The following is a 20,292-nucleotide window of genomic DNA, read 5'->3' as shown; positions in this document are numbered from 1 at the left end:
TTATTGATTTTAGAGAGAGAGGAAGTGAGAGAGATAGAAACGTCCATGAGAAAGAACATCGATTGGCCGCTTCCTGCATGCCCTCCCACTGTGGGGATCAGGCCCACAACCTGGGCACCTGTGTTGACCAGGAATCCAACTGGTAACTTCTTTGTGCATGGGCCCATGCTCAACCACTGAGCCACACTGGCCGGGCTAAGAAGCTATTCAAATAGACCAGTAAAGAGGTAGTGAGGCAATAGCTTTGGGTATGGAAAGGAGACCATGGATTTAAGAGCTATAAAATGAAATAGCAGACCTGTCATGTTTTGATAACACTTTCTCTGGTTATTTGTTGTTTCTCCAACAGAAAAAAACATTGTCATTTCTAGCTGGCTCTCAACCCCAGCCAACAGCCAGACACTTAGTGAATTGCAGCAGTGGAGGGAGAGAGCAAGGAAAGAGCGAGAGAGGAATGGAGGGATGACTGGGTCTTTCTACTAACTTAGCTCATGTCAGTCTGACCTGGAAGTGCGAACAGAATTATCTGTCTTTCTTCTTGGTTTCCAATTCTATATTTCCCAAGTCTCTTCATCCTCATTCCCTCTTAGCTAAAGGGTTACCTACTATGCAATCTGGAGGCTGACCTTTCCTTCCTTAGTGTTTCCAACTGGAACACAATATTATACTGGTTATTTACTTAGCAGCTATAATGGAAAGAAAGCTGAAAGGTACAAACACTCTCATAATTTCCTTAATACTATTCCTCTATAATGAAGGGGCACATGACTACACCTTACAAAATTGAGGATTTTAATATAGGTGTATAGGTGTCCTCAATTTTGTATGATAAAGTTTGACTACCAACAACATCAACCTGCTTACCCAAGTAACTAGCTAGAAAACTTCTTTAAAATAGCCACATCTTGAATCCACTGGTGACTTTTCATAAAGCACCAAAGGCAGTAGAAGAGGGGACAATGCCAGTATTTGATAAGCAGTTGACCCTGCCAGTTTGAAAGACATCAGTAATCTTCATCAAAGTCATTTTCTTTCCACTTTTACCTTTTAGAAAGAAGCGTTCCCTTAATCAGACCCACTGCCTATACTCTAGAGTTCTGCTCAGTTGCGGACACATGTCTACCTTACTGAGTTATTACAAGGATTAAATGAGATACTAATAAATAATGCTTAACACATAGTAGACCTTCCATAATAATAGTTAATATTATCATCAGCATTTATTCATTTGGTCAAGCAGGCAGTCGATAAATATTGAATGAATGAATGAAGTTCCTTAAAATGAGACAATCCTACAAAAGATAAAGACAACTTTGGCAGTATCAAATTTTTCTAAAAGGATAAATCTCTAACATTTGTTTAGGGTCTTTTGATTTACAAAGTCCTTTTACTTAACTTTTTTTTCTTTCATTTAAGTTGTTAACTACTCTCAAACTCAGCACACCTGACCCTCCTTACCTGCTTTATTTTTTTACATAGCATTTATCATCTTTTCATGTCCTACTACACATTTTTAGTATGTTTAACTGTTTATTGTTTGCCCCTCCCCACCATGCACGCACAACAGAATGAAACTGCCACAAAAGCAGAGATTTTTATTTTGTTCCCTGAAGTCTTCCAAGTGCCTAGAAGAGTACCTGACATACAATAGTAACACTTATGGAATTACTTAATTAATTAAGGCTCTTCAGCCATTGGTTAAAGGGACATACAATTGGGCTCAAAGATTGTTTTCTCTTAAAAAATATTAAAGTTGGGTTGATTGTAGGAAGTACAAAATTTTAAAAATAGGAGGCCTGTGGGCCTGGGATGGAATGTGAAATTGAAAGGGAGCTCCTCACCCTGTTGGCTCTAGGCTAAATGGGCTGAAATGCCTGTGGGAATCTCTCCTTTTGAATGTAGTTTCATTGAAATTTTGTTCTTAAAAAAGCAGTTATTTACTTACAGATAGCATTTTAGAATTTACAAAAATATTTTCTGATTCATATCACTTGATTAACAACTATCTTAGAAGACAATAGTCATTCATCTTTCACAGATGTGCACAAAAATATTCACAGAGGGGAAGTGACTTGCCTTGGGTGGGCACACCACTAAGCCAATACTCAAATTCTGGTCTCTGGCTTTCCAGTGCAGTACCCCATAGCTTCTCCACATTGCTTCTATTCTGTACTAACAACTACCAAGCTATTTTCTTTTTTGGATTAATATTTCACAAAACTTGATAAAAGAACAAATTTCTTAATTACAATGAATAACTGATTTTGAACATGAATATTAATACACTGTATGCAAATCTTACCTGAGGTGGTGGGAGAGGACTTCTGGCACTTCACTGCACAGAGAATAAAATCAAAGTCTTCAGCTTGACTTTTATTGTCCTCCACAATTTAACCCCAACGCCCACCATACTCTGCAGTGCCTTCTAGTTCTTAGCCACATAGATATCCATGCCATTTCCCAAACATACCTTGTACCATTTTACCCATGGGACTCTGTGCTAGCTGCTCCTTCAGTAGGAATGTTTTCCATCTGTGTTTTACAAGGCACAGCTCACAATTCAGTCCACCATCTCCAAGAATCCTCTCTAAATCATCCCAGTCAAAATAGCTCCCTCTCTCTCCTCTACTCTTAAGCCACTTGACACATATGCAAATGCCTTGAGGATAGGTTGGCTGTTGTTTGGGTTCTTCTTCTCATATACTGAGTTCCTAGAGATAAGCATCTGTCTCTTCCACCCTGTACAAGGCAGAGTAACTAGCATCAGCCAGCTTTCTGACCTAACATAACCAAAAATGGCTGAGTAACCAATTATTACCTTCCTACCAAAATAAAATGTTATTGATATCAGATAATATGTCTAATCTCTAGCTGATCTTGACTATACCCTTCTTTGTTAAATGTCCTGTAGGCCCTTAAAAGTAAGGGATAACTTACCAAAATGAAAACAAAGGCTGTTAAAATAGAGTCTGCTTTCTTATTTATGGAGTTCTTCCTGGAGGTCACTCAATATAACTGCCTCTTTTCTGAGAACATCAGCATGTATTTAAAAAATCTAATTGAAATCCAAAAATAAAATGGAAATTATATCAGGGGAAGATATTAAATCTTTAATAAAATAGCCCTGGCCAGTTTGGCTGAGCGGTTAGAGAATTGGCCTGCGGTCCAGAGAGACCAGGGTTCAGTTCCCACTAAGGGCACGTGCCTCAGTTGCAGTTTGTCCCCAGTCCTGGTTGGGTCATGCAGGAGGCAGCCACTCAATGTGTCCCTTTCATGTCGATGTTTCTCTCTCTCTCTCTCTTCCTCTCTCTCCCTCCCACTCTATCTGAACAAAAAATGGAAAAATGGCCCTGGCCAGTTTGGCTCAGCGGTTGAGCATCGGCCTGCGGACCAGAGAGTCCCGGGTTCAGTTCCCACTAGGGGCATGTACCACCAAAAAATAAAGCAAAATAAAATAGACTGGAGGAGAACCTAGGTTTTCTGGGCTAAGGGTCACTGAAACAGGAAATAACCTAAGGTTACAATGAGTGCATAAATTAAAAAGCTAACAAACAAAACTGGATAGATCACTTGAATTTTTTAGTCATAGAATCTGAGACCCAGGGGTAGGAAGTGATTTCTCTAAGTCTAAGGTCACACTTGAGCTGTTAAGAAGCAATTTAACAACCAGGACAATAAACATATTTTGGGTACCAACCATATACCAAGGGTTTCACGTACATTTTATATTTACAAATCACCCAGAGAGATATATTCAACAGCTAAAATGAGCTTTCCAATCCACAAATCTGACCAAGTTACCATCCCCCTGCCTGATAAAAACTCTTCAAAGAGATTTAGTGACTTTGGGGAATGGCTTGAAGAAGTCTCCCTTCTGGAGAGGCATCTATTAAACTAATCAAAATTAGAAAAGACAATCATTTAAAGGCTCAGGAGGTGGATCAAAGGTTTACAACAAATTAGGATGCATTTATTGATCCTCTACCATGGGAAGCCATAGCATTCAAAGTTAAGGATTGTACACACACACTCTTCCACCAACATATCTACTTTGCACATCTGAAAACTCATATTTAAATGACATATTAAGTGATATTTGAACCCAGAATATCTTCATTCCAATATTATCAGGGCCTACTCTTGACTCTTAGCACTAATGTAAAGTTCAAGGTGAGAAATGCTTGATCCTGTGGATATTACTGTAGGTACTCTTCTTGGTTCTAATCTTCAGTTTTAACATTCTGGCTCTTATCAGTACAGAGTGAACGCCTCTCTTCTACAGTACCAAAGACTACCCTTACTTCCTTAGGGCTAGAAGTGGAAGGAACGACCCATGATAACAGTGCTCAGTTTCAAAAATTCTAATGCCTACTAATATCCACTCTCCTGCTCATTCTAGGACCCAAAACATCAGGGCCACTAATTACACTATAGAACTCCACTGTGAAAATTAAAACAAGGCACCTCCTTGGGCTCAAGTAACCCCTAGGTGCAAGGCTTGGTGAATGAAGAATACTTTTATTTTGTTTTGTTTTTTTCTTTATTGAATTTAGAGAGAGAGGAAGGGAGAGGGAGAGAGAGATGGAAACATTGATGAGAGAGAACATCAATTGGTGGCCTCCTGCATGCTCCCCTACTGGGAATTGCGCCCACAACCTGGGCATGTGCCCTGACCAGGAATCGAACTGGCAACCTCTTGGTTCATGGGTTGATGCTCAACCACTGAGCCACACCAGCTAGGCTGAAGAATACCTTTGTAACCAATAAAAAAAATAAAAAAAATAAAAAATAAATAAAAAAAAAAACCTCTCCCTCCACACACAGATACAGGCCTGTGCCGAGGTACACAGTTCAGCAAAGGTAGCATGACATATATATCCATACATGTCTTTTCCCCTCTCCTCCCATCTCCATGGATAAAATAAGTAGGATGGCCTAGGTACCTGCAACATTAAGGGTGAGGGAGGAAATATTAGCAGGACACCAATGGCCAATCAGTGTTATATTCCTGAATATGCATTATTGTTTGACGCTTTCCCAGCCCCACAAGCAATGCCAGATCTGCTCCCCAGAGGACCAGACACTTCCTACTGAAATGAAAGCTCCTTGAAGGCAGGATCCAAATATAATTTGGCTCTATGATAACCCGTTTCAGTGTCCACCATGGATGGTCCTGATCACATCCAATTATCATACACTGACTAAGTGCCTCTCAGGCACCCAGTTCTGGGCTAGGTGCTGAAGAAACCAGGAAGAAAGAAAAAAGCCCCTGCCCTCAATGAGCTCACAGTTAAGGGGTGAGACGGGCAGATTAAATAGATGGTGACTAAGTAGTGTAGCAAGATCTCTGAGAAAATAAATACATGGGTGGTCTGGGAACACCATGGAAAGAAATGTGGCCAAGACAGGGGTGTGGCGCTGGGAGAGAATCAGGAAAGATGTTACAAATATTTTTTTTGAAGATTGAGCAGCATTTAGTCAAATAATTGAAGGAGGAGGGGAGTGTGGTTAGGAAAGGAGTTCCAAGCAGAGAAAGCAAATTTGTAAAGATGTTGGCAAAAGAGTAGAATCTGATCAAGAAGATGAAGAAAGTGGTTCTTCACAGTGCAATAGAAGCAAGATAAAGTAACGCAACAAAAATTAGGCTAAAGAGATAAGAAAGGGGCAGGCATGTGACCCCTGTATTTCTCCCTCTCCTGAAATCCTCACAAAGCTCATGTAAGATGCAGAGCATGTAGCTAGCGACAGTTAATTGCTCCAGGTCACCTTGTGACCCCTCTATCTTCCAACTTGTCTTAGTCAACTTGGGCTGCCATAACAAAAGACCATAGACTGGGTGGATAAAAGACCAGGCATTTATTTCTTACAGTTGTGGAGGCTGGGGAATCCAAGATCAGGATACCAGCATGATCCATTTCTAGTGAGAGCCCTATTTCTGCTGGCAGACTGCCAACTTCTCATTGTATCCACACTTGGCAGAAGGAAAGCAAGCTAGTTCTCTGACTTCTTTTATAAGGGCACTAATCCCATTCTTGAGGGTTTCATCCTCATGACCTAATCACCTCCCAGAAGCCCTACTTCCAAATACTATAACATTGGGGATTAGGCTTCAACATATGAATTTGAGGAGGAGACAGACATTCAGTCTATAACACGACCTCAGAGGCTTTCTTTATGCCAGAGTCCACAGGAGACTGGACACCTTCTCTTGTGGATAAAGATTTAGATACTAGCTTTCCTAGCTAGACTCTGCTTCTACAAGGATTTGCTTGCTCTGGGAGATGTTAGAGTTGATAACTCTAATTAATACATCTAGGAGATGGCCATTACTGATGAAAATCAAGGACCGCTTTATTTACTTACTATTAAAAATGGTATCACATGGGAATTTTTGGAAACTTCAAATCTTATAAGAGAAGGGCCCTTGGAAAGTATCTAGTCCAACCCCCTCATTCCACAAATGGGGAAAGTGAGTTCCACAGAGAGGAAGGTTCTTTGTCTAAAATCACACAATGGGGAAATCAGGCCACCCTAGGGTAGTGTGGTGGAAAGAACCTATCATTTGGAGATAGATCAAATTTCAAAGTTTGTCACTATATGGATAACCTTAGGTTACTAAGATTAAATAAACATGATAAAATCTGTAAAGGTAACATGCAGGGTCAGCCTGTAGTAGGTTTCAATAAATGGTCACCATATTATAGTTTCCTGGAACCTTTGACAAACCCACCTTTGCATATGTATGGCATAAGATAAGAAATTAACTTGAAGACTGGGAAAAATGAGAGCACTACTGGTGATTTGGAGGCTGGGTCATCGGACTGTTTTGCTATGATATTCAATGTGAGGGACACTTGGCAGAGCTGATGAACAAAACATGGAATTCTTTTGACTCCTAAGAATGAAAGGAAGCAAGCCTCACCATGAGAGATCTGTGTGCACTGAAAAGCTTACACTAGCATATTGGTTTACCTATTAATCCTGAATCTGATTCAGTGTTAATTTTAATGTTTCTAATCAGTGCATCTTGGGAACTGGCAATGTCTCTCCTGACCTCTTCTATTGAAACAACCTAGGGGATTAGGCTCCCTCCTCATTCTTTCTCTGCCATTTGTCACTGTTCTTTAAGACATCTGGCTATCATTGGGGGCGTTACTTAAATACAGAAAGAAATAATTACATGCTTTTCAATATGGTATTGTATTAGTAACATGGTAGGCTATGCAACCTAAAGAGAGATACATTTATTGCTAAAGTACAAACAGACTATATTTTGGTGGAAAGATAACTGGACAAGGAGTCAGGAGGAGTGCTTTCCATGCCTAATTTTGCCAACAATAAGCTCCACTATTTTGGACAAGTCACTTAATCTTTCTAAGCCTATTTCCTTATCTGTTAAAATAGAAATAACTTCCCCCCATCTATGCTACATAGTCCAAAAGGTTCCTGTGGAGATGATGATGATGATGATGATGATGATGACGACGACGACGATGACCTAACATTTACTGAGTCCTATGACTGTAGCAGGCACAGAACTCAGTATTTAATGCTTTATTATATAATCTCATTTACTTTCTACAATCACCTCAAGGGTTAAGTATCACTAATTCCCTCTTTTACAGATGAAAGTAAAGCTCAGAGAAGTTAGGTAACTTCAACTAAGGACAGGGGGAAGGATCTAAAACCAGGCTAAGCTTTTAACCATTTCTCTGTGCTATATTTTTATGCATCAGACCCCTACCTAGTCTTTCAGAAAGAATTTTAACTAGGAGTCAATCAAAGATTCATACTAGATCTCTTCCTTCAAATGTAATGATACAGACTAACCACAAATTACTCAAACTGAACTGAAGTCTCTCTACTTTATTTATTTTAAAATGTTTTTTTTGTAATTCTCTAAGTCTTTTTAGAAGCCTTTGTGAGGAACAATAACACTTTAATCACTGCAGGTGATTAATACTACTTTTTTTTTTTTTTTTTGGCTTGGTCAATTGTGGCTATTTCTGAGACCTCAGAGAAAACATAAAAGCTATGAAATCTGAACAAGACTTCTCTCCTACCCCAACATGACTCCTGATACCATCTGTAGAAAAAAATATATACTTTATATTGAGCTCTGAAAGAAGATGAAACTTACATTTTAAGCAAAAATAAAAGATTTAAGGTCTAAATGACACAAATTGTATATTTTTAACAGCAGGCATGTCTCTATTATAAAGATATTTTATGTTATTTCAGAACTAAACACAAGAGGCACCTCTGTCACAAACCAAAACTTCCATTATGTCAATAAGTGCTCTCTTAAGATCCTTAACGGAAACAAGTGCTGAACGTGGAGAGTGCGATGCAAATTGGAACCATGGAGTAATTAGTTCATTTTTTTCTTTCTTCCAAAATAATTTTCTCAAGGACTAGGATTCATTCCACAAACATCTGTGCATAATCATGTAAGGAGTAAGAAAAGAGACACGGTCCCCTCTCACCCACACTAAAAGAATTTTCAACACTGTTTCAGGTGAAAAGGAAAGCATAGTTGAAAACAAGACAACTCTTAATTGAGTTTGCTCTATGCTAAACAGAGTGTCAGATGCTTTCAGTTGTACTATCTCATTGTATTTCCACCCTAACCCAGTGAAGGTCAGGCTACCCAACTCGTTTAGATGAGAAAGTTGAGGTTCAAGGAAATTAATAAACTAGCCAAATATAGTAAATAATACTGTATTGCATATTTGTAAGTTGCTGAGTGAATAGATTTTAAAAGTACACACTACAAAAAAAATCAATTTGTAACTATGTGTGGTGTGGATGTAAATATATAATATAAATATAAACAAAAATGTCATAATATAAACAAAAATGGAATGAATCATGCTGTACACCTGAAACTAATATAATCTTATATGTCAATTATACCTAAAAACTTGCCCAATTTATAAAGATAGTATAAACACCCAGGCTCCACTTCATGTCAGCATCCTAAGAAACATTTTTTATATTCCTCTCCTGAATATACTGTTCCCTTCCAAAGCTGCACTTAAAGATTTAGTTCTCTTTGATGGCAGTTTTGGCACTCTCCCCAATTTTTTTTTAAATTATTTTTTATTAATTTGTTTTTGTTACAGATGTTCAGATGTTTCTCCTTTTTCCCCCATTGACACCCTTGTCCCCATTCCCCCCACTCCATCCCCAGCTTTGTTGTCTATGTCCATTGGTTATGCATACATACATATAAGTTCTGTGGTTTATCTCTCCCCCCACCCCAACCCCTCTTCTGGGGATTGTCAGTCTGTACCTTACTTCCACATCTCTGGGACTAGGCTGTTCTTCAGACTGTTATGTTCATTATATTCCACAAATAAGTGAGGTCATATGATACTTGTCTTTCTCTGTTTTGCTTAGGATAATACTTTCCAGGTCCCTCCATGTCATCTCAAAGGATAAGAGATCTTTCTTTCTTATAGCTGCAGAGTGCTCCATTGTGTATATGTACCACAGCTTTTTTATCCATTCGTCTACTGAAGGACACTTGGGCTGTTTCCAGATTTTAGCTATTGTAAATAGTGCTGCTATGAACATGGGGGTACATATATTCTTTCTGATTGGTGTTTCAGGCTTCTTGGTGTATATTCCTAGAAGTGGGATCACTGGGTCAAATGGCAATTCTCCCCAAATTTCAATTCAACTGCCAAAAACCTCACATACCTGATTCCTCCTTCCAAAATGAAAGTCAAGTGTTGTAATATTTAAAATAAGACCCATCGAAATACTCACACGGCTCTCAGTCAGTTTGGATAACTTATAGGTTACTGATCTGCGACCACACATTGCTGATCTCTAGTATTAAACCTCACTTTGGGAAGGTGGTGATTTTCTTCAGCTCCTGTAGAATACTTTCTGAAAACAGGTACCATCATATGCAGCAGACAAGAGACACAGTCTCACACTTGCATACTGGTAAAACTGCATCCTCTCTTGTAGTAACCCAAGAGAGAATAGAGGGAATCAAGGAAATGTATTGCCGTTGCAGCAACTCTGCACTCTTTGGCAAAATGCTTTTAATAGCTTTATTCTGAACTTATTTGAATAAAACAGCAAATAAATTAATGCTCAATAGCAAAAGGCAAACATACTAATTTACTGAATATAAAAAATATGGTAGGAAGCCACCAAATGGAAGTACCCTAAACAAAAAAATTATGGTGAAAACAGGAGCCTAAGAACCATTTTGGAAATGATGCTTTGTCATTGTTCTTTAGAAATAATTTAAGTAGCTATCCTAATGGATCTACTCTTGTTCATTCCTTCCTTTTAAGTTGGCAGACGTGCTCTAAGTTTTTTAAAGAATAAAGGGAATGACACCTCTGAGGGACAACTCCATGGCTATTACTTTATTGTTTTATAGTAATGTAAACATTTTTAATTAATAGTAAACAAATCAAATATCTCTTTTAAAACATTTTTATTGATTTTGAGAGAGAGAGAGGAAGGGAGAGGGAGAGAGAGAGAGAGAAACATCCATGCCAGAGCAGAACATTGATGGGCTGCCTCCTGTATATCCCCTACTGGTAAATGAGCCTGCAACCCTGGCATGTGCCCTGATGGGGAATCAAACCAGCAACCTTTCTGTGCATAGGCTCAACTGAGCCACACCGGCCAGGGCCAAATTAAACAGCCCAAGTGCCTATTAGTAGATGAGTGGATAAAAAGTTGTGGTACATTTACACAATGTGTAAATACAATGTGTGGTACATTTACACAATGTGTAAATACTATGTAGCTATAAGAAAGCGAGATCTCTTACCCTTTGAAACAACATGCAGAGACCTGAAGAGTATTATGCTAAGCGAAATAAGCCAGTCAGAGAAAAACAAGTACCACATGATCTCACTTATTTGTGGAACATAATGAACAAAATAAACTGTGAAGCAATAGAGCTACAGAATCATGGAAGTAGGGAACAGACTGACAAACCTCAGAGGGATGAGAGATTGGAGGTTTGGAAGAGATAAACTACAGAACTTATGTGCGTATATGCACAACCAATGGACATAGACTTTAGATTGGGGAAGGCAGGAGAGGGGTGGGAGTGGGAAGAAGGGGTCAATGGGGGAAAAGGGGGGGCATTTGTAATACTTTCAACAATAAAAAATATATTTCATTGAATTAAAAAAAATTTTCTTTATTGATTTTTAGAGAGAAAGGAGGGAACAAGAGGGAGCGAGAGTTAGAAACATCCACAAGAGAGAACATCGACTGGTCACCTCCAGCATGCTCCCCACTAGGGATTTGGCACACACCTGGGCATGTGCCCTGACCTGGAATCAAACTGATGACCTCTTGGTGCCTGGGTTGATGCTCAACCACTGAGTCACACTGGTCAAGCATTTTTCATTGAATTTTTTTAAAAATATGATTCTAAGTCCTTTTATTAGCACAACTCCAAAGATTAAATTCCCAGGGCAACCCGATAGGACTGCACTATTGTTTAGTTCTTCAAGTAATTTTTTGTAGTGATTTATAAAGATCAGATTGATTAAGTAAGTATTCTACTTTCAAAGGAAGCACAGCTTTCTCAGCCTATAACTCTATTTTGATATTTCTAGAACAGGTATCTAAAGACTTGCTGAGATTCTCTGGTAATTACCAAATATTTTTCTTGTACTAATACTTTATGTATGTTGAAGGTTTTATTTTGTAGCACATGCTACAAATTGGATTTTTTTTTCTTCTCGCAAGCTAATTTCACCAAAACTGTGAAGACTTTGTCATTTTTAAAAAGTGAAATTATCTTTAATGACACCAAATTAATAGGGTTAGCAAATTTCAAAATTTATATTTTTAAAACACAAAGATGTATAAGCCAAACTATGGTCTAAAGGGCACAGAAACATTATCTGCAGATGGATTTAGCTCTGTGAACAATTAGAAACAATACTGAAAGCTGCTCATTTTTGTCTCTCCCCTGTCATCACCTCATCTGGGTCTTTCAATAATGGACTAAGAAATATAGGGGGAAAAAACATAGCAGGGTTTTCAATATGGTTTTTCTCTGGGTAACAATAAACACATTAAACTTTATACATGTAAGTGTCTGTGCACCGAATGGTAGCTCTTTCATTGAAGTCCAGCCTGGGTTTTTTGTCTGGGTGGAAAAGAGAGGAGGGAGTATGTGAATACCCTCAGAGTCATTTAAAATATATAGTATTAGCTAATTGATGAGAGAACTAAAAACAATAGTAGTCAGCCTGGCTATGTGCCAGGAGCCAGGCTTTATGGTAAAATTGAGTTTACATTAGGGGCCTGTTTTTCCCCTTTCCTTATATGAAATGAACAGCTGTAATTGAAAAGCAAGGAACTCTATGGTTTATAGAAATAGGTGTTGTGAAGAGCCTTGGCCGTCTAATTTTCTTCCTATTGCAGGGCAGGCTTCCATTGTCTGTTTTTAGAGCTAATTTCTTTTCTGATCAAAAGGCCCACGTCCTTGAAAAGGTAGTAATGACTATTCATTTGGCTGAAGCCTCCATTCTCCAGACTGCAAGCTTTATTTGGAAATGGCTATTTCTTTCTAAAAGGAAAAGCTCATTTATGTCCTCTATAATGTCAATTAAAGTAGAATATATTTTAATCATTTATCCTGAGGAGAAACCTTTTAGGAACTTAATTTAGTATGCCTATGCTATGCAGACACTACACTATATGAATGTGGAATCATATCTAGGCACATGGGTTTTATTTTATTTTGCCACTAATGAATAGTTTATTTGGAACTAATTAACAAGTTAAATCGGTGCAATTAGTGTCGGATTTCTTTAATAATATAACTCATAAAGGGACAGACATTGGAACTAGAAAATAAGATTGGTTATTGGCTTTGTGAAGAAACCATTCCACAAAAGGAGCAGTATTTTTTCCCATTAGAAAAGGTTATTTATCCTTCTTCCCGTTCTGTTTTCAAATGAAAGCTGGCTGTGCTGGGGGAGCAAATATGTTCAAAAAAAGGGGACACGGTATTAATTACACAAACATCCCATAAGCAAAGCTTCTCTCATAACCTGACGACGCTTTCCGGAGAAATAAAATTGAGGTGACCACTGCCTAGGTGCCCAAACAACCGTGCGGCTAGGCCTCCCTAGAGACCTCGTTTTGTCCCACCGTCTAGCCACCAACCCGCGCAGAAAGGGTCGACCTGAAGGTAGGCATCCTCCGTACCTGGCAAGCAGCCTCATGTCAGCTGGTCCGTGTCGCGTCCTCTGTCCAGCTCTCAGTCGAGGGCAGCGGACCCCAGAGCCTAGCTGGCTCGCCACTTAAAGAGCGGTGCCTGGGCTCGCGGCAACTGGTGCTACAGGCATGCTGGCAATCTGCGGGCGACGCGGGGCGGGCACTGCTTGTCGCGGCCCAGAAAAAACGCTAGGGCGCTGTCTAACCCAGGTGGCCTCTGCCAAAGGCGGAACACCACTCTCCCGCCCTCCTAAGCTTTCCATGGCCACCGCCGCCCCTTTCTACGGCGGAATGTAAAGGACCGGGTCTGATCCCTTGCCTGGCGCCCACCATAGCAGAGTAGGAGTATGACAAAGGTTTAGTGAAATGAAAAGAAATGAAGGTCAAAAAGAGGCGAAGAAAATATAGAAATTCCGCGCATCGAATACAGTGGCTCGCCATTCTCTTAAAAGAAAATAAAAAGGGGTAAAAAAGAAAAAAAAAGAGAAGAGAAGGGAAAAGAGCAGCTGCCTTGAGGTTTAAAATTTGCTCCTAGGATCTCTCCCAGGCCCCCATCCGCCCTCTGGCGCCCAGAGCCAATGGTTGCTCCAGGTCACAGTGGAGGTTCCTGGAGGTCACGATTTTACAAGCACCCTTCGCCAGAGCACTGCTAGGCCTGCTGGACCTGTGCCACCACCAGCTCCCTGCAGTCTGCACTGTCTGAATTGTGTGGACATGAAATAATTCAAACAATATTACATGCTGGTAACGATGTTTAGACGATTTTCAGGGCCCAGGCTTCTGTTGGCCACCTTGCCACTGTTGAGGGCAAGATACTATGGCTGTGTCTTTGCAGCCATACTAGGAAGTGGAAAAGGCTACAGTTCAAGTAGGAGGGCAGGCCTGGCAGTAGGGTGCCGAATTCCCGGGGAGGATGCTCCTCAGAGGTGAGCCTTTGTCATCTAGAAGAGCTAAAAGGGTAGGGAGAGTTGGCATTGTGGGGGTGAGGGTGTTGGGGAGGAGGGGGAGAGGTCAAGAAGTCAAGGACCAAAACCTGGAAAACCCTCTGGAAGTGGGACCCAGTTCCAGGGTAGAACCTTCCTTCCTCTGGGGAGCTATCAGTCTTGGGGTTGTGTTCCAGTTGTGAGGTAGGTGAGACAGGCTGAAGGCAAAGATTGTCAATTTCCTCATGTTTGCTCCACAACTAGGGAAACAAGAGCTGGTCATTAATATCTTAATACCCTGTAGGTGAAAGGAATCTTGGCAACTAAGCACCAAGGTGTGGGCCAGGGAGATTCCCAGTGTATCTACCAAGAACAGCTCAGCTAATCAAGTGAATCAAATTCTGAAATTCACGTGTAAAAGTACACCCTTCCTCCCAAAAAGAGCTACACCAAAGCTCAACAGAATACAATTGTACTTCCCACAAGAGATTTTTTGGTGCCTCGAGGACCATGCCATCACACACCTCTATAGCTCCTAGTAATATTTTTTAGAGAGCATCAACTAGGTCATTGTTTGCAACCTGCACCAGCCAGCCCAGGTCTTCAGCTCTTTCCCAAACCTGTATTAAGTGTTTCATTGGGGGAGGAGGGTGGTGCTACGTGTTGAGGGAGGGAGATCAAACTGAATGCTCTGAGAACTAGAAGGTACTGTGTCCTCCACATCCTTAAAGCGTTGGTTACCTTTCTGACCTCTTACAAGAGATGGTTGGTTCTACAACAGATATAAAACTCTGATTTCTTGATCAAGGCCCTCCGTCTCTGGCCTAAGTACACAATCTTGACTAGAAGACAAAGTTAATATTCCAGGGATGTTCTCAAGGGAGAAACAGGAATTACTGCCTTTAGATAAACAAACATTTTTTTTTTTTCCCCTCCTGGAAAGCAAAGCATTTCTGAGAGTCACCAGGATAAGTTTTTCACATTTTCTCAAATCCAGATCTCTGGCTGGGTTCAGATGCACATGAAAAGCTGATGGCTCCACCCTATTGTCAGATCTCAGCCTTCCCCTTCTCCCCACACTTTCCGCAGGAATCAACGCACATCCACCCTATTCCATCCAGCAGGCAAAGGGCACCTCCTCTAGTTTTGGGTCTTAATGGAATAGGAGACACCGAGAAAGGTCCCCTATGAGCAAGTTGCTGAAAAGGAATCAACCCGGGCACCTGCGTGCGAGTGGTAGGACACTCACTCTCCTGCTTTGCTGGAGCTACCAGTAGCTCTAAGACACAATTGCTAAAAGTGCACTTTGCAGATATGAAGCCCTTGGGACATCTGATTTCTGCCAAGGTTTAAAACCAGAGGAGGGCCTAAGGCTCTAAACCAGAGGAAGGCAGAATGTGGGCGCCCTAGGCACTCGGAGCCCGCTGGGCCAACCACTCTAGAGCCCAATTCTTCCGAATTTTGAGATAATTCTCCCTCTATGGATGAGCATGTCTGTCCCGGGGCAAAGCCGACTACTTCTCTTTGAAGGGTTGGAACGTTCTCCAAGCCCTGGAGTGCGGGAAGGGGCACCTCTGGATGTAGTTTCCAACCCAAGCCAACAAATGGCGCTGTTGCTGCGCCCTGGGTCCTGGGAGCCCAGGCTTAGCCCCAGCTGGAGGGAGCCGGAGTTCTCCTGGGCGGGCGGGGGGAATGGGAAGGGACACTTGGAGGGTTTCCCAGCCCGGCGCCAGGGTAAATGCCGCCCAGGAGTCCTGGACGTCTCGAGGGGCAAGATAACTGCCGAGCACGCTCTCTTCTCCAGGAGAGGTTGGAAAAGACTGCTCCTGGATCCCACTATGTCCCTCTGCTTTCCTCTCTGGGTGCAGGGTGCGTGTCAGAGACATTGATTGGGGCTCCGTTGGCTGCATTGCCTCCCTGCAGCCCCTGCCTGAACCGAGGGCCCTTGGGCAGTAATACCTGCCATTACACTTCTCCCTAACCCCCAGCGAAGGTGCCTGGGCCTGCACTGCTGGTGGGCCAAGAGAACCGTTTCCTTCCATCCTTATCCTATCTCCTCACGCCCCTAATGGTAACTTTGCTTGTCTATTGAAACGCTAGTTTGGGTTGAAGACGTTTCCTCGGAAATATTTTGAAGGAAATTCGGTGTGACTCTTCCTTGGGGCCTTGCAGGCCACCCCAGAACCATCAGGCAGAGATGGGTTTAATTACAGCCTCAGAGGGAAGCCAGGAATGTGGGAGAGGGCGCCGGATACTGGCAAAAGACTGCCTTGAATCTGGCAGAAGGATGTAATGTGCAAATGAGTTAACCTAAACCTTGGGCTAGGTGTGATCAAATGACAAATGGCTGGGGCCAGTGACTAGATCCCCAGATAATCTGCTGCAAGGAGTGCAGTCTCAATGCCGCATCCCTTACCTCGGGAAATATGCAGCCCAGGCGCTGTCACCACAACCGGGTCCTAAAACTTGGAAAGAATACTGATATCTGTTAGGCTACTTGATGCCAGGCCGCGCGTTGGTTGGGCGGTTTCCTAAAACGCGCTTCACTTGACAACAGCCTCGGAGGCCCAGAGAACCCAAAAGGGCACCAGGAAAAGGGGTCAGGAGGGTAGGACTGAAGGTGGTATTGCCTAGGAAAATTTGACTGTCAGCCAGTTTGTCAAGAAAACAGGTGCACGTGGGGATTGTGGAATCATTCCGTTTACTGAGACGCTCCTTTCATTCGGTGTCAGCTTAAGTGTGCACACCCGTGCACGTGCTTGATCACCTGCGCGCGCACACACACACATAAAACCCACACGCAGAACCATTCCAGATAGTTTAATTTAAACCCTAAATCCGTACACTCATTCAAATGATTTTAGTTCTTGGCTGTGGACGTTTGCTTTCTTCCATCCTGATGAACAAGAGTACGTAGACCAGGTGGAACCCAATTTTAAGAGGCGAGTTTCAAGAGGCAAACTTCCAGGAGATAGTGCCGGGTGGGAGCCAGGATTTTGGTGCCAGCGTTCAGTCAGCCCCAGAGGGGGATAGCCTGCAATTCATGCAGAAAAGGGGGAAGCTAAGGCACTAAAACCCTGGGCTTTTGTTTTTGTTTCACATTTTGGATTTAAGTCTTTCTTTTTGTTCCCCACCTTTCCAGGAGGCTGGGGTGGGGGGAGTGACTCCCACAATGCGCAGACACCTTATTTCTGTCTCTGCCATTTCTGTCTAGCTGGCTTCTCCTTTCCACCCTTCGCCTGGGGCTGCGCTGGGAGTTTCAAACGCTGTGCCACTAGCTTGGGTTGGCGGAGGTGATTGTTGGGGCTCCCTCTCCCCGCGGCCGGGTTTCCGCACCATTACTCTGGCAGATAACTCGACAAACGGGTGAGTGTCCCTCTCCGAATCTGAAGTTCCGGTCAGGAAAGCTGTAAAACAAAAAAGGAGGACGGAATCCGTTAGCAGAGTCTGCTTCCCCGGGAGACGGCACGGCTGCGCCGCGAAGGAGCACTCAGTGGTCCCCGGCAGGTGCGTGGTCAGTGGAGAGGGCCCCGTGGTCCGCCCTGAGGACGACCTCGGCTCCTCTCTGGCCACCTTCTCCTCTTCAAGAAACTTCTCTTTCACTTGGAGAGGCCCCGTGTTGCCATGAAAACGGATTTTCCAAGGGGCCTGACACCCCCCCTCCGCCCCAGGGGCATCGGACTGGAAAAACCGAAATCGCCAGAGAGCAGAGACAAAAAGGGGCCCGCTAAGCTGGAGGGAGAGAGCCGAGACTGGTACACCCCCTTCTGTCCCCACCCACACACTCCTGGAACACCATGTGAGCTCCTGGGCCCTGGGTGGGCAGCGGGAAACTAACTGCTCTCACGCGAATCTTCTCCTGCTCCGTGGTCCCGAAACTTGTCTCCAGTGCCCTGGTCCCTGATTCCCGCTCCGTCCGCCTGCACAGAGGCCGATACCAAGCAGGGTTTCTCGGGGCCGCAGTCCGAGGCACCTCGGTTACGTCCTGAGCTCCAAGTCCGCCTGGATGCTGGCGATGCCCAGTGTAGAAGCGCTGGCAGTAAAACCAGTTAGAGGACCACCGCGCAGACGGTGGAAAGCTTTGCGTGGTAGCCCCGGGATCCGGCATCAGTAGGCCCTGACAGGGCTGCAAAGTTGTTTTCTAATCCTCTTGGGCGCCCCTCTGCCCCCCCATCAACTCCCCCGCCCCAGTCACCTCCTAGAGTTTCGTTCTTTCAAACTTTTTGAGAACCTAATTGGTGGTCTCTGAGTGGCTCTTCGGGACTCCCGCCTCCTGAATAACTCTCATCACGTCATGGGGCCCAAGAGGGGCGTGGATGTGAACGAAAGGGCTCCCCGAACTTTTTTTTTCCAGTGGGGAAACGAACGGGGGCTCCGCGATGATTGGCCAGAGTTCATCACTGAAAGCCTGTCAATCATAGGGACTCCCTGAGGCGAGGGGCGGACCCAGCCCAACCCCGGGGGATAGGAGCAGGTATATAAGGGGCCTGGGGCGCAACCGACCAGACAACGAATGCGACCAGTTCCAGACAACACATCAGGTGCGAGTGGACTGTGGGCTCCTGTAGACCTGGCGCGGGGCGCTTCGGCAAACCTGTTCTTCCCGCTTGACCCGCCGGCCCACCGGCCCCTGAGCGCCCCTCGGACGGAGGCCCCAGGCCTTTTCACAGTGGCTGCTCCAGCCCCCGGAGCGCCTTCTCCTCCCGCCACTCTGGCGCACCTTCTTCCCGCTCCGGCCATGTACAGCCTGCTGGAGACTGAACTCAAGAACCCCGTGGGGCCATCCACTCCAGGGACGGGATCTGGCGGCCCCGCAGCTCCAGGCAGCGCAGGCAAGAGTAGCGCGAACGCAGCCAGCGGAGCGAACGCAGGCGGCGGTAGCGTGGGTGGTGCGAGCAGTGATCAGGATCGGGTGAAGAGACCCATGAATGCCTTCATGGTGTGGTCCCGCGGGCAGCGGCGTAAGATGGCCCTGGAGAACCCCAAGATGCACAACTCTGAGATCAGCAAGCGCTTGGGCGCTGACTGGAAACTGCTGACCGACGCCGAAAAGCGGCCATTCATCGACGAGGCCAAGCGACTGCGTGCGGTGCACATGAAAGAGTACCCGGACTACAAGTACCGGCCGCGCCGCAAGACCAAGACGCTGCTCAAGAAGGACAAATACTCCTTGCCAGGCGGCCTCCTGCCTCACGGCGCCGCCGCCGCGGCCGCCGCCGCAGCCGCCGCCGCGGCCGCCAGTAGCCCGGTGGGCGTGGGCCAGCGCCTGGACACTTACACACACGTGAATGGATGGGCCAACGGAGCGTATTCACTGGTGCAGGAGCAGCTGGGCTACGCGCAGCCCGCCACCATGAGCAGCCCGCCGCCGCCCGCGTTGCCTCAGATGCACCGCTACGAAATGGCAGGCCTGCAGTACAGCCCCATGATGCCACCCGGCGCCCAGAGCTACATGAACGCCGCCGCCGCTGCCGCAGCTGCCTCAGGCTACGGGGGCATGGCGCCCTCAGCTGCCGCCGCCGCGGCAGCCGCCTACGGGCAACAGCCCGCCACCGCCGCTGCCGCGGCAGCTGCCGCCGCCGCCATGAGCCTGGGCCCAATGGGCACGGTAGTGAAGACGGAGCCCAGCTCACCGCCGCCCGCCATCACATCGCACTCGCAGCGCCCGTGCCTCGGAGACCTGCGCGACATGATCAGCATGTACCTGCCACCGGGCGGGGACGCGGCTGACGCTGCCTCGCCGCTGCCTGGCGGTCGCCTGCACACCATACACCAGCACTACCAGGGCGCGGGGACTGCCGTCAACGGAACCGTGCCGCTGACCCACATCTGAAAACCGGCCTGCACTCGCCACCCCTGCGCCCCCACCCCACCCCGCACCCCAACTTGGGATGCCTTGTTGTTTAGCTTTGCTTGCCTGGGTCTGTTGCCTATACTGATGAAGGGGAGGACAGAAAGTTTTGCCGTAGCTGTCGGGTTTTGTACAACAGCAAAAAGAATTTCGGAACATCGAATATGGGACTTTCTAGAGCTCGACTGCCCTTTCCTCCCCTTTTGTAGGCTGGAATCGCTGTGATGTTTGCAATGAAAAAGCAGCCCCACTCATCCTTCGGGGTTCCTGGGTTTTCTGGTTGCATTTGAAAATGTC

General features: G+C 44.7%; 1 protein-coding gene across 2 annotated transcripts; it reads left to right on the top strand.

Moving 5' to 3' along the window:
• Positions 1-18,607: 18,607 nt before the first annotated feature.
• Positions 18,608-20,003, top strand: SOX3 (SRY-box transcription factor 3). Of its 2 annotated transcripts, XM_036271552.1 has the most exons (2): positions 19,021-19,646; positions 19,734-19,977. In XM_036271552.1, the coding sequence occupies exons 1-2, from the start codon at positions 19,069-19,071 to the stop codon at positions 19,975-19,977; spliced, it is 822 nt and encodes a 273-aa protein (XP_036127445.1). In that variant the 5' UTR covers positions 19,021-19,068. The 2 variants fall into 2 exon arrangements, with proteins under 2 accessions (XP_036127444.1, XP_036127445.1); XM_036271551.1 differs by having other exon boundaries at positions 18,608-20,003.
• Positions 20,004-20,292: the final 289 nt, after the last annotated feature.

Source organism: Molossus molossus, unplaced genomic scaffold, assembly GCF_014108415.1.
Source record: "Molossus molossus isolate mMolMol1 unplaced genomic scaffold, mMolMol1.p scaffold_m16_p_2, whole genome shotgun sequence".
NCBI classification, from domain to species: domain Eukaryota; kingdom Metazoa; phylum Chordata; class Mammalia; order Chiroptera; family Molossidae; genus Molossus; species Molossus molossus.
Note: the sequence above shows the minus strand (reverse complement) of the source record. Positions and strands in the feature narration are given on the sequence as shown.

Excerpts from the sequence above, each read along its gene's own strand:
- SOX3 (XM_036271551.1), top strand. The coding sequence starts at position 18,658 with ATGCGACCAGTTCCAGACAACACATCAGGTGCGAGTGGACTGTGGGCT.